This window comes from Anopheles nili, chromosome 2 (assembly GCF_943737925.1).
Source record: "Anopheles nili chromosome 2, idAnoNiliSN_F5_01, whole genome shotgun sequence".
Classification (NCBI taxonomy): domain Eukaryota; kingdom Metazoa; phylum Arthropoda; class Insecta; order Diptera; family Culicidae; genus Anopheles; species Anopheles nili.
Genome location: NC_071291.1, coordinates 48,296,223 through 48,312,420, shown reverse-complemented (window position 1 = coordinate 48,312,420; position 16,198 = coordinate 48,296,223). Strand labels below are relative to the sequence as shown.

At 36.7% G+C, this 16,198-nt stretch overlaps 1 protein-coding gene across 1 annotated transcript in view; it reads left to right on the top strand.

The window, feature by feature from the left end:
- LOC128732068 (muscarinic acetylcholine receptor gar-2) overlaps nucleotides 1-15,964 on the top strand; it is a 17,246-nt gene extending 1,282 nt beyond the window's left edge. Inside the window, exons 2-3 of the mRNA XM_053825230.1 lie at nucleotides 12,787-13,370; nucleotides 13,473-15,964. Coding sequence (XP_053681205.1) covers nucleotides 12,787-13,370; nucleotides 13,473-15,964 — 3,076 coding nt within the window. The remainder of the gene's footprint in view (nucleotides 1-12,786; nucleotides 13,371-13,472) is intronic.
- The last annotated feature ends 234 nt before the right edge of the window (nucleotides 15,965-16,198 follow it).

Genomic DNA, 16,198 nt, shown 5'->3' with positions numbered 1-16,198 from the left:
TAGTCTATTTCAATGTGATTCACAATACTGTATGAGATAAATTTAAATTGCTTCTGTCAACACCAAATCATTGCTTGATGGCTATATCGATTGGACGATTGTATACGATAATTGTACTTCCAAATACGTATATCAGATCACAATGATTTCACATATTCTCGTTCACATCGACGTAATTAAATTTACCGTGAAGCCGATCTTATGATGGGTGCAAAAACGAGAAAAAGCAATAAGCAGAATGTATGGTGGAATCAATCCGGCTCGTTGGCTGTCGAAATCGTTCGTTCCATTTTATTTTGTAGTACATTTATACAAAGGAAACGGATTTCAATTTTCAAGTAATTTACATACTCCATCACAGAAAATATAAAACCCCACATGCATTCAGTATTTGTGAACAAAAACGCTTTACATATAATATCTTAGTATTCTAGTACTTAAACTATTTGTTTATAACTTTCGAAATTGAATTCTATGATGCTGCTAAGTCACAGTACGCTCTGCGAAATTCAACAGATTACTGTTATGGAGTTTTCTATTTGTTTTTCATTGGCCTCATACGGCTAAATGGTGACTATCAGTGCTAAGCAACTAGTGCCGAGACAGCTTGTCAGCGCTTTAAAAGAGTTGGCGTTTATGAATGAATATTGTCTGCTTTCTATGGTAGTTTACTTCGAACTGCTTTCATATTTCCAAGGATATACGATTCTGTCACTTCATTTCATGGTATGTCAGCACTCTACTAGAGTAAATCGTACCACATTGTGTGTGTTTTTCAACATATTCTCCCTCATATATATGTATAATATATCTGTTTTCATTAAATATTTATCTTTTCCGTGTGTTTGAATACATACGATTGTATCTACTTCAACCACGAGAACTAAAAGAAAGTAAATATAAAATGAGATGAGGTAGTCTGTTACAATTCACAAAATATGCGACCTACCCAAATAACACATACTTCTTTTCTGTTATGCCTTCCTCCCATTGCAAGCAAAACCATTTTCGCACGCACACATTCGCATATTTTTCCTTTACCAGCTACCTTTACTCAGCTTCCTTTTTCATACAACACACCCCATACTGATTTGAATAGTTTTATGCTTTTCTGATGTAACGCCTCTAGGCTATCCAGAACGATTCTTTGCTCAAACTTTCTTCTTGGATGTTTTGCTTGCTATATGCTTCTTTCAGCAGAGACACATGTCGTTGGAGCAGACTTCTAGCTCCTGTAGCGTAGAGCAAATCTGTTACGATTGTACCATAACGGTATTCAAAGGACAGTTATCGATTTTAATTGGTCTACAGAAAACATTATTTTTCTACTTGTTCTATAATATAGAAGTATCTGCACAACATGTGGTCATAGTTAAAATGTAAGAATTTTGTGATAAATAATTTTTAAACTATAATCTATTGAAATAAATGGTTCAAATGATTTATAATATATATATATATATATATATATATATATATATATATATATATATATATATATATATATATATATATATATATATGTATATATATATATATATATATATATATATATATATATATATATATATATATATATATATATATATATATATATATATATATATATATATATATGCCTATAACAGTTACTATAACATCTCTTATTTGTGCTTTAAGATGATCCAATATACTTTTTCGTAAACAACATATTTTATGAAATATTTTATGAAATATATTATGATGCTTTAACAATAGTGACATACTTGAACTAACCGTTCTTTACAACCACCTTCCTAAGCGTTTCGTCTAATACATCTGCCATCGTTTGATACAAATTCCACTGTCGTTTTTGCAAAACGTCGAACATAACGATAACGTTGATGGGAATGTAACGATGATGGTGTTGATGACCTTAATGATGGCTAGTGGTTTTATCGGATTTTATGTGACCCAAATGCTTCATCCTCTTTGCTAGGACACCCCTTTTAAATCTTCCCTGCTTTTGGAATCCTTAAGAAAAGATAACGTGCCAACAAGAATCTCATCGACCCTACAGTATCAAGTATGTTACCAATAGGAGCAAGGGTGACGCTCAACGCCAATATAAATAGACATATTTCATATAGTTCAACCGAAGCTATGAGAACACCAACACCGGAGCGCTATGAGTTGCTTGTACGTTACGCAAGACCAAGCATGATAACCATTAGTAGTCTATCATTACATTGTTGGATTTTGATGGATCGGATCATGTTCTTTTACTTCTTTTGATAAACTCTACCAGAGCAAAACGTGACATCTATTTTCAATATTTCATGCAATGTTTAAACGTGTTTAGATACACAAACGAATACGTTTAATTTAAACACACGCATTACGTACATGTATAAAGATACATATTCCAACACGAGCTTTAAAACATGTTGTTAAGCGTTACTATCATGAGACAATAATACTTTTGGTTGAATTTTAGAATCTTAAATACGTTATAGTTATGGAAGTTTATTTAATGACATAATACTTAAAAGTAAGTATTGAATTACAGTCAACCGCTTTATCTTGTCATGCCAGTTGATTGATAGAAGTTGTTGAAGTTATTTTCCATATGAAATGTAGGATTGAATAAACATATTTATTCATAGCTTGAGATGCTCATTCATTGCACGTGAAAACTGATATAGGCTGTCCATGCACAAGTTGATTTCCTCCATGCTTCAGTAAAGTAATGAAGAATTGAGCAGTTATTGGAAAAAAATACATATAAGATTATATGTATGTTTGAAATTATAGTTTGTTAATGAGAAAAAAGTTTAAATGAAAGGTATAATAAGCTTAACATCAAATGGTTTAAGTCTTACTCCACATAACTTTGCGCATCTTACTAACGAGCTTCGTAGAATAAGTCGATTGTGGCCGTATAGCAAGAAGATTGTGACGAGCGTGATCAATTACGAGTTTATCTCAATTTTTACAGATACGTAGCAGTATATATATATATATATATATATATATATATATATATATATATATATATATATATATATATATATATATATATATATATATATATATATATATATATATATATATACGTGTATATATATATGTACATATATATATATATATATATATTTATATATATATATATATATATATATATATATATATATATATATATATAAATTTAGTTTATTTATTAAAGATGAATTTTATGTATTGAAAGAAAAGAGAAAATTTGATACGATGCTTTTGTTGATATGGAGCTTTAGTCAGTGGAATTTTTGTTGTAGGAGTGTGGAAAATACATGGATTGGAAGGATAGATTTGTTGAAGATGGAGTGCAGGAGAGTTGGAAAAGATGAGATGTAGCACATTGTTCAGGGTGTTTGAAGAGCGGGAGAGAAAGATGAGTGAAGCAAAATGGGAGATCTAAATAGGAATAGCCAGGCATGGAACAAATAGAAAAGATGATTAGCAATTGATGAGAGAAGAATAAACACATCAATGTTTGCGTTACAACAGCAAATTAATTGCAGGAGTGCAATACCGCAAAAGTTGGGGAAAGTTTAAATTGTTATGCTGCTCTTCCAAAACACGATTTCTGAATGAAGCAAAAAATTATTCCTTCACACAAACCATTAACTAGGAAGAAATCGGATGAATCGCAAAGCCGATTTAATCGAATAGTATACATTATTTCGAAATAAAACTACCAAATAAACGAGAGGACACACATTATTATTTTTGATATGCAGTATAATATACGCGGAGAGCACATGGGTTCGATTTCTCATTGAATATTAGTGGCTCACGCAAGGAAGGAAGAGGAAACTCAAATCAATTGTTGGCGCTTATTTTTTGGATTATTTCTTATAGTCCGAAAACAGGTACCCGTGGTGTTGAAAAGAATTAAAGAAGCATTGGGTTCATTTATATTTGATCGATTTTTTGAATTCCTGTCATTCATTCCAGTCATATATATCTATCACAGCCATTTCTCTTTCCATCGCCGATGATTCGATTTAGTATCTCATTGTATTATAAGAAGTGAAAGTGCAAATTTTAGCCAAACCGGACATAATTTATATTTTTGTGTGTCTTTTCAATACTTTGAGCGGGGTGTTATGGGAGGTTCCGTGTATTACCCCCAAGAGAAGTGAAAGTGTAAATTTCAGCCAATCTGGACATAATATTTGAGCATTTTTTTTATACTCTGCTGAGAGGTTTTATGAGGGATTCCTTGTACCACTTTCAAGGGGAGCTGGAACATTGCTACTATCTGTATTTGTGTAGACCTAGACGAAGTGCATGTGTCAAACATACTGTTTGAACGAACCTTTCTTTTGTATTTTTGAGGGATTAGTTGTATGAGAGCTTTCCTCTGCTTTACTGGGGAGCATAAACATCGCAGTTTTCTGTATGGTACAAACATATGTTTTTTGACAGTTTTCAGTTAAAAAGAAACGTTTTTTGTATTTTTGAACGATAGACCAAGGCTAAAAACTGCAAAGAAGGGGGAGGTGGTTTGGGGAAACCCCTCTTTTGTACGTATTTGGCGCAAATGAGTGTATGTTTAATTGAAGTTAAAATGGACGTGATCTGTATGGTTTGTATGTTTGGTTATAGTAAAAAGCTAGACTGTATGAATCAATCCTTGCAGAGGGGCCTGAAAGGGGGGGGGGGGAGTGGGGGATAGTGGGATAGGGAAAATGGGGTGAAAGTTAGCTACTTTTTTTTATTAAAAATATTTATTGTCCGGATCCTATAAATAAAAATGAATGTTTGTATATATATATATATATATATATATATATATATATATATATATATATATATATATATATATATATATATATATATATATATATATATATATATATATATATATATATATATATATATATATATATATATATATAAATATATATATATATATATATATATATATATATATATATATATATACATATATATATATATATATATATATATATATATATATATATATATATATATATATATATATATATATATATATATATATATATATATATATATATATATATATATATATATATATATATATATATATATATATATATATATATATATATATATATATATATATATATATATATTTATATATATATACATATATATATATACATATACATATATACATATACATATATATACATATATATATACATATATATATATATATATATATATATATATATATATATATATATATATATATATATATATATATATATATATATATATATATATATATATATATATATATATATATATATATATATATATATATATATATATATATATATATATATATATATATATATATATATATATATATATATATATATATATATATATATATATATATATATATATATATATATATATAAACAGACGCAAATAAATAGATAAGCACATAAATTACATAAATCACAAGCCGTAAAGGGCACGTAGACGCATTTTAACACTGAACGTTGAATGGTTAAAGTCGATCACATAACACATCTCGTTAAAGTCCCTAGCCATTTGAACCATAGGGTCAATGGTGCCGTACTCTCTACGTCGGAAGTCAACCGCCAGCAACTGTCTGGGTCTCAACGACCTGCTAGGAGCCGAGAGATTGATCTTACTTAAGATGGAGGGAGCATCGATGTTGCCGTTCAATAATTTGAAAACAAACATACATTTGGCCATCTTTCTTCTGTGCTCAAGCGACTCCAAGCCAAAAAGAAGGCACCTCGTTTTATAATTGGCCTTGTTGACCCTACTAGCCCAAGTCATTCGGTTAAAGATAAATTTCGTCAATCGTCTTTGAATAAGCTCAAGTCTGTTGATGTGTTGTTGGTGAATGGGAGACCAGACAACACAAGCAAATTCTAAGATGGGTCTCACGATAGAGCAGTATAGGCTTTTGATCGTAAATGGGTTATTTGAGAGCTCTTTGGAGACTCTCAATATGAAGCCTAGAGAACGAAGAGCTTTTGAGACAATATAGTCAAAGTGGTTCGTTAAAACTAACTTCTGGTCAAGTAAAACACCGAGATCCCTAGCTTGGACAGCACGAGGAATTGAGGACCCTGACAGTGAGTAGTTAAACGAGACGTGAGACTTTTTCCTTGAGAAAGACACAACACAACACTTGTTGACATTAATGGATAAACAATTAGTCGCACACCACGAATTAAACCGGTCAAGACACAGTTGTAACCTCTGGCAGTCGTCGAGTCCTTGCACATGCGAGAAAATTTTCAAGTCGTCAGCATACAGCAGTTTCGATGCGCCAGGAATCCATAACGTGATTTCATTGATGAATAACGTTAACAGGAAAGGTCCCAGTATGCTGCCCTGCGGTACTCCAGATGCGTTCGAGAATGGAGACGAGAAGGCATCACCAATATTGACTAGAATGCGCCTATCGGTCAGAAAGCTCTTGAGCCACCGCACCAGCTCAACGTTTACCTTACGTTACTCAACGTTGATGAAACCGTATTTGCTGTGTTGAATAGAAAGATGCTCAGAAGGATTTTTGGCCTATGTGCGTGGCGGGGTAAGCTCAAACTGAGATGGAGTGATGGCAGACGATCATTATCAGTATAAGATCTATTACATGGTATGGAGCTTAGTTAAAATGAGGTCGTCATGAAGTTTATAAAATACAGCTTTAGAGCATTCAAATTGATGCGAATTCTTACTTGCCTACTTCTCAAGCGCTACAATCGCTTAGTGGTCTTGGCCTGCTCCAAGAGAAACCGGAACCGTTCGCGATCATCTACTCGCGAACGCATCCACTATATCTCACTTTGGGTCTACTACGCCTCCTCTGTCCATGTGGGCAGCCTAATAGGAATTTACGGGCTGGGTCGTTCGGAGATATTCTAGTGACGCGACAAGCCCCCCGAACCCTGTCGAGTCTAATTCGCTGCACGACAGTGAGACCATCGCACAGCTCGTAGACCTCTTGAGCATCTTTCTCTCGAACGCAAGTCCTCGTCGCAGAGGTGTATGTGAGTATTGGAAATATGTATGTTTTTATAGCTCCAGCTTCAGCCATCGCGACAGCTTTTTGAGTGAAGAAGTTTCCTCAGGGTGTAATAAGAAAGGTTTACTGCCAGTACCCTTGCGCGTAATTCAACTTCAATGCTATTGTTGGTGCTGACTTTTGACCCAAGATAGGTGAAGTTTTGGACAACTTCATAGGTTCGTTCGCCTATCTGTTGCAGGACCGCTGACGGTGCCGCCATCATATTGGTTTATTTCTAACTCGGGGTTCCCTGTCACCTGCTCAATCCGTTTGTAAGCTTCGACTACTTAGGAGAGCCGTAAACCAATGATGTCTATGTCATCAGCGTATGCCAGGATCTGGATTGACTTGTAGAAGATGGTCCCCGAGGTTTCCACTCCTGAGTCCCGGATGGCCCTCTCTAGCGCTAGGTTGAAAAGGAGGCAGGTAAACCCATCGCCCAGGCGCAGACCCCCGTTGGTAGCAAAGGGCCGTGAGAGTTTTCCATCCACCATCACCTGGCATGTGACGTTGGTCATGGTCATTTTAACAAGCCTGGTAAGCTTGGCCGGGATTCCAAATGAGCTCATTGCATCGTAAAGTTTTAAACTGGCTATGCTGTCGTATGCAACTTTGAAATCTTGGAAGAGATGGAATGATTTTAGCTGCTAATCCGCCATCTTTCTGCCGCATGGTGAAGATCTGGTCAGCGGTTGATTTTCCGTTTCCTCGGAAATCCTACTATTTCATCTACGAATGGCACAATTCTCTCTAGACTAGGGAGAACATCTTATAGGTGGTATTCAACCCCAGTGATTGCTACACTGTAGCCTGTCTCCTTTCTTGTATATGGGATAGATAATACGAAGTTTCCAATCACAAGGCATCCTTTATCTCATTAACGATTTGTAGAATTTCGTGTTCCAGTGTTGTACCTGCGTTTTTGAACAGTTCGGCGTATATTCCGTCGGTGCTAGGCACCTTATTGTTCTTCAGTCGACTGTTTACTTTCACGGGTTTCGTCCATGCTAGGTGGTAGTAGCATGATATCATCTACTAGTGGAGTCTGTAGTTGCTTGTTGAACTCATAGTTTAGTAATTCATCAAAATACTGAGCCCATCGCGAGAGGACATGTGGCTGGTAGCTGACCAGATTTTCATCCTTATTTCGACAACAGGTCACCTTAGGTATAATGGTTTTTCGGTGACCTGCTATCTCTTGGTAAAACTTTTTATTCTAGACCGTATCGCACTCCGATTCTTTCGAGTTCCTGCACCCGTTGTCCTTCCCATTGGTCTTTCATGGTGCGGGGTACTCATTTTTCATTTTGTCTGAGCCGTGTATAATAGTCGCCCGCGTTCTAAGACGCTGCTGCGTTGCTCGGTATGCGCAGTTCTTACGTTCCGTCACAAGTCTACATTCGTCGTCGAACCAGCCAGATTTGGTGTTGCCCCAACGTGGTGGCATTGTCGATTTTGCACAGTTCACTATCTTTGTTTTTAGAGCGTTTCACCCTTCGCTCATTGTATCGTATGGAATTGCTGATAATAGAGACTCCCCTAAAGCGTATTTAAATGCATGTTGGACCTTAGCGTCCTTTAGGGAGTCCGTGTTGAGCCGGGACTGCATTTTTCCCTCATCCCCTTTGACGTGGAGACGGGCGATGCTGTAACGTATCAGTAAGCCAACCAAATAGTGATCAAAATCGATGTAAGCTCCTCTATATGTTCTACCGTTTAACAGGTTCGATTGTCTTCGGCTGCTTATCAATATGTGGTGGATCTGGTTGGAAGTGTCTCCATCTGGAAACACCCAAGTGACTTTGTGGATGTCTCGACGCACAAACTTGGTACTTCCCACAACCAGATTACTTGCTGCTGCAAATTAGACCAATCTATTACCATTATCATTACTGTGCTCATGTAGACTGTGATCACCATTGTATTGGCGGTACATGGGCTCGCTACCGATCTTTGGATTGAAGATCCCCAAGATGATTTTGAGGTCATGCTTAGGGCACTAATCAATGATTTTTGCGAGGCGGCCGTAAAAAAGGTACTTCTCCTCTTCGTCCTTGTCTTCGGTAGTGGTGTGAACGTTTATGAGACTAATGTTGAAGAAATTGCCTCGCATGTGCAGGGTGCATAACTTGTCAGTTATGGCCTTAAAATCGATGATCTCGGATTTCAGCCGCGAACCTACGGCGAAGCCCGTTCCGAGCGCTCGTGGCAACTTTAGTATATGTGGTACAGTTCATCACCACGCCTGCTAAGCACACCATTCCTTAGCCATCGTACCTCTTGTAGTGCTACAAGGTCCATCCTCATGTTTAGCCATGTGCCAGCATGTGCCTAAGGGATTGGAACGAGTCCGTTTACCTAAGCTAAGATATACGATGATATATGTTACCGATCTGCACGTCGACGACGTGACGGATTAGGAGTTGGAAAGGAGAGCCTATTCAGCCTTCAAGAGGCGTCGGATCCTAACCCATTAGCAGAGCAATTGATTCGAATACCTATAGTAAACTAAACCTAGATGGTAAATCATTAAATTAAATTCCATAATAAAGAGGGCCGTTATTTAGAAGATCTCGTGTGGCTACTAAACCAAGTAGGAATGAAGGGTTTCCTCAGTAGTGGGATGTCAAAATCACCAAATTACATTATGAGATCTCCATCACTTATTTGCTCAGTAAATCATGTAACACAATCATCGAAAAATTGTGTTAGTGTAGGGTTACTACTGCGCCTGAAGGTATAAAATGCATAGTTTTCGATTAGTTACAAAGGCTCTTGGTAGATAGACCATCCTCGCATCGGGTGTACTTTTACACATCCATCATTTGCTATCAGGTACGACCCAGGGTTTGTATCCGGAACTAAATGCTTAGATGCTCATATGTAACAAGTAAAAAATTACAAACGTTACAGATTTTTTCTGTCACAATGCCATTTCCTCAAAGATCGTCAGTGAAAAACTGCACTCTGCCCGGGTGTGAAAGACTGGTGTAAATTCAGAAGGATTTCTTTGGGTTGAATATGTGGCCGTACGCGTTGAATATCTCGACTGAGCCTCCCCCGTACGCAGGATTGACTATCCAGCTACGTGAAATACTAAGTTATAGAAAGCCTTAGCTTAGCTTAGCGAGACAGGCCTTTGACTGTATACCGGTTGTTGAACCATTGAGGAAGAAGAGAAGCGTTGAATATATCTCTTCTTCTTTAGCCTTTACTTCTTTCTTTCTTCTTTTCTAGCCCGCTCACAATTGAGCACGTCGTAATGGAATGGCCTACCTTGCTATGCTTAGACAAGGCTTTCATGACATTTTTAATTACTCGCAGCTGGGTAGTCAGTCCTGCGTACGGGGGGGCTCAGACGAGATTTGATCCCAATACTATCGTGTGTTTGTGCCGCACGCTAACGCTTCTGCTATCGAGCTCCCCCGTTGAAAATAGTTACTTTGGTCTCCCCGAATGGAACCTCTTTTATCCAGATCAACCTCGTTTTGTTAAGATACCGAAGACAATCGAGAATCGTCTGCGGATTTTAATATTACAAGTGACCAGTGGAACGCAGCAAAACAAAAAAAACGTAAAAAACAAAGATAAACTGAGCCACCACGTCTGAGCAACATCAAATCTGGCAGATTTAACGGCGAATATAGATGAGTGGCCGAATGTGAAAGCTGTGCGCTGACTAATACAACTAGATCATAAAAGACTAAAAACAACCTTATCGCACCTAGAATTAACAGTGGGAAGCACAGCGGTTGTGCTCTTCACCAAATTCTATGATACGGTCTAGAAAAAATATTATCATGAAACTGCAGGTCACGAAAAGGTATTTTGTATCTAAGTCAACCGGCTGTTGAAATAAGAACCGAAATGTAGTCAGTTACGAATCAGAGCTCTAAAAACGGACTCAGTACTTTGATGAATTGATAAACTATCAAATTAACGGGCAAATCGCTGTGATCAAAAAGATTATCATTCGCTACGGGTAATCGAACATGGAACTTCGAATATTTTAAACGCCCTGTCATAGAAGATCTAGTTTGCTTATGCCTTATACATAAAAATGAATGTTTGTTTGTACATTATGTATATATATATATATATATATATATATATATATATATATATATATATATATATATATATATATATATATATATATAACGCAACTTTATATATATATATATATATATATATATATATATATATATATATATATAATTATATATATATATATATATATATATATATATATATATATATATACCGGGATGTATACTCAAGAAAAAAAGTGGTCCTATTCAACCTCCCATCGAAAAAGTTTCTAATATTCACATAAATAACACATATGACGACTGATTTGACTGAAATTTGGCCAATATGCTTCTTTTTACATTTTGCTGCAGAATTCAGTTACCCGGGTCTCCCATTCAATTTCCTACACCTTTTTGAAACAACATGTGTGCCTATTACTGGCTTTACAAAATTCAAATGATTACTTATTTGACTAAACATGTTTTAATTTTTAATTTTCTGTCAAGCAGCCAAACCTATATACCTTCTGCGAGATTGTATAAAGGATAGGGAGTCCCTTACTATACAATATGTCCGTCTCTATACAATATGTGATAAGTACATGGAGAGTCGGAGCAGAATGGGTAATGGTTTATCTTCTCATTTCAAAATATTCACTAAGGTGTACAAATGGCGTCGAGATCAACTCAAATTTTATCACCTAATACAAAAAGAGTGTTTTACCGCTCCTCTTAATACACAAAGTTTCTCCCGGTGGGGGCAAATGGGTGGAACGGCATACAATTTATTTTCAGTATATTGGAAAATTCTCAAAGTTTCATATGTTGTCTAATTTTACAAAAAATGGCATGCACGCTTCAACCCAGTCAATGCAAGAAGCGGCAAAGTATTAGTTTTCCCATGCGGAAAAGGGTTCATAAAAGAGTCCATAAAAATATCATTGTCTGAAATGTTCGAATATCGCTCATCGATACAAATTTTTCTTTTTTTTTGTACATCAAAGAGGGCAAGGGAATGGACGTTTATGGAATAAAAACAAATCTCAAAAATACAAAAGACATCAACAAACATTTCAGTTTCCTACACCTCTTCTCTCTTCACCCATCGGTTTTGGCAGTAAACTGTACTCAGAAATTGAACTCATCTCGTCAATGTAAAAGAAATAAAAAGACAGCAAGAGAGAAAATTTGAGATAGAGAGAGAGAGAGAGAAAAGAAGAAAGGATAAATTTTCGCAATAGGGCAATAGGCAATAAGGAAACGAATTATTTTAAATATATCGAATGAAATTTTTCTTCTTCTAAAATTTCCCAACAACCGGGCCAACGGTCAAAGCCTGCGTTGGTAGGCTAAGTTATGTGTTAAAATTTTCACGCAACTGGATGATTATAGTCCTCTGCATACGGAAGAGTCTGCATCCAGATTTGAACTCCATACTATCATGTTTTTATGCGCACGATAACACTTTGGCTGCCGAGCTCTCATAGCCGTGTCCGAATACAACTATTTATTTAAATTGAATTTTTTGAGTTCACAAGCCAAGAATGCGAAATGAAAAATTTGTATAATTGATGATATTCATTTTGCAAGTTGAAACGAAAATTAATACCTATTTCAGTTAGAAATTTATGCAAAATAACAAAATTATTTTAAAACGTTTCAAGCAACAATATTTTATAACATTCGTAACAACGTTATTCTTCATTTCAGGAAGCTGAAGCGCAAACATGAAAAAATATGTGGACAGCTTTACTCACGACTGGATTTGCTGAAGTATCCTGATTGTTTAAATTTACTTGCCCGCTATATCAATCTCAAAGGAATAAGCAAGTCAGATTTTCCAAGAGAGTTATTAAAATCTATTGAACGGAACAGTAAATCGACTGCTAATGAGTTTAGGCCAGTTGTATACAATACAGGGGATAGAACAAAAACAGGCAGCTTTACTGACATTGGGTCTTGGCTTGCTTACGCAAACTACACCTTCTACGATGACCGGTTGAACGGATCCCTTACCACTTTTGGCAACGAAAGCTCTGTACCATTTTCCAGTGAGATTAACAATTACACGTTGGTTTCATATGGAATAGAAGAGAACAGTGAGAATGTTTTGCAGGTGTTGCCACCATTTGAGCTGTGGCAAACAGTATTAATCGCTATTTGTCTGGCCATATGCATCATTCTTACAATTGGTGGAAACATATTAGTACTACTAGCATTTATTGTTGACCGCAGTATAAGACAACCGAGCAATTATTTTATCGCTTCACTGGCAGCGACGGATATGCTTATCGGCAAGTATCTTCCAACACTGACTAGCGCATTTTCTTAACATTAAGCATTTTTACTTCTTCTATACTATTTTTCTATATTCACTTCTTCTTCCTCTTTTACAGGAACTGTGTCGATGCCTTTTTATACTGTGTACGTTTTGATGGGTTATTGGGATTTAGGTCCGTTGCTTTGTGATCTATGGCTTTCTGTGGACTACACCGTCTGTTTAGTATCACAATATACGGTATTATTGATCACTATCGATCGATTCTGCTCGGTAAAAATAGCAGCCAAGTACAGAAGTTGGAGAACCAAAAACAAAGTTATCTGGATGGTAACCATCACTTGGATAATTCCTGCGCTATTATTTTTTATTTCCATATTCGGTTGGGAACATTTCGTAGGGTACCGAGATTTGCAACCAGGTCAATGTGCCGTGCAGTTTTTGAAAGATCCAGTATTCAATACGGCACTTATCATTGGCTACTACTGGACAACCTTGGTTGTACTGTTCGTATTATATGGAGGAATTTACAAGACAGCTTATGACATGCAAAAGAAAAGTGAAGCCAAACAGCGAAAGATGCAATCCATGGTTGCACTTAGCAGTGCGATGACAGGGATGGCTAGCCGAGCCGCAGGTATTGGTATATCCAAGACACAAAGCACTTTGCTCTGTGTCGATAAACCAATTACAACTACTTTACCGATGATCTCCAAAATAGAAAGCACACCAACTGGCTTGCTACAGGCCGAAGAAAAAGCAAATAAAAAAAATAGTAATAACAAAGATTCGATTGAAATGTCGGCCAACAACGGCATGGCTTCATTGCAAACTTCGAATTTCGAGGTGAAATCGTGTGAGATGGATAACGCAGTTGCCAACAGTACCTGTTCGACGACGGCAGTGTCTAAGATCAAAACAGATAAAGCAGAGGGAGACAAGAGTGAGCGTTCCAGCAGTCCGGCTTTTGACTCCGATGATGATAATCCCGATGCCGTTGTGCAAGATCGTCAAAAATATGATAAAATTGTTAACAAGCGTTCTTCGGTAGCTGGATTGTTAGTTGGAGCTGCTTCAGCTACTGTCTTATCTTCACGTTATAAGGAGACACCCATTCCGAATAAAACTAGCGAAAAGCCTTCTTCGTCAATCACAAGCACAAATGAAGCGTCATCTTTTACCTTCAAACAGCTGCCTACATGTTCTTTGATGTTGGAACCGAAAATATTGTCGAAAATTACCGAACTCAGCAGCACAGTCAGTTCTGATGGCTCATCCGACAGAGACATGCAAATACAGACGAGCTTAGTAGAAAATTTACAGCCTTCATGTACAGCAACTATAGAGCCTCCATTAGTCACTACCGGCTCCAATGGTTCTAAAGGATTGCATAAAATAATGGAAGACTTAACCAGCACAATTTTCACTCCCCCTCATGGATTTCAAACACCTCCGCTGTCTGGCACTCCATCAGATATTGATCGACCACATAGTATTATCAGTATAGCGGATTCAACAACAACCTTGGATCCTGTCATTAGTATGGATGGCGCAGATATACGCTTTATGGATGAGAGTTCTGTCATGCTACCATCTCCTCAATACGAAAGTCCACATTCAGGATTTTCGGTAGCACCATATCAACACGTCACTGAGCAACATCAGCAGCAGCTACAATTTTCAAATATCGCTGGACCGTTACTATGCCAGTGTGGTAGCGGACAGAACATTGCAAATCCTTCACTTTTACAACAGGCGCTAAAAAGAGCGACGGCACAATCACAGCAGCCACCTCCAACCGTCCTCATGCGTTCATCTTACTTTAGTATGGGACCACCATCACCTGAATCAGCGGTTCAATCATTTTTAAATTCAGAAAGTAACAAATATCATACTACTGTTACCGTAAGTGCACAGAACTCCATGAAGCCTTTGACGGTTCTAAATAGTATCAATTCACGTCTCGATGAATCGCGCACTGGCAGCAGTGTAGATCCTGCCGAGCATATTCAACTCGAAAGCGTTAAGGATAAAGTTGGTGCAACGGGGTTATTCGAACAAACATACTCCGCTGTTCTTGTGTGCCGCAATGGCAATGAAAACTCCGAAGAGCCAACTACAGCTAATTTACTGGAACAGACAAGCATAAATATGCGTAATACCCCCACTACATCAGGTGGTGTCAGTTCCGGTAAACCAATTTCTATAAATCCGTCGACGTGCATTGAACGGGAATCTTCTAGTAAAAGAGATTTTATTCAGTCAATCGGAAAGCGGCTAAAAGCCGGCAATAAAAAAATATCTGCTGATGGACCATTGGGTGGAATGTGCCGTCAAAAATCGAAGTCAGAAAACCGTGCCAGGAAAGCCTTTAGAACAATTTCTTTTATATTGGGCGCATTTGTAGCTTGCTGGACGCCTTACCATGTGTTAGCATTGGTAGTTGGATTTTGTTCAACACCACCCTGCGTTAACGAACATTTGTTCATGTTTTCGTACTTTCTGTGTTATGCTAATAGTCCGATGAATCCATTCTGTTATGCATTAGCAAACCAACAGTTTAAAAAAACCTTTACACGTATATTAAGAGGTGACTTACACATGACCTAAACGCCGAAGCTTAACAGAGAAAAAGGCAATTATCCAGATGAGTATAATGGCCAGTTGCGTGAGTTTCATTGGATAAGACAATAATAATGTAAAATGTTTTTTTTTCACTAATTCATCAAATCAACAATATACAACTGAGACTAATAATGCAATTGAGATATATAATTAGAAACAAAACGAAAAGAAACTAATTGCTTATAGAATTTAGGATAATGTTCACAATGCATTGTCATT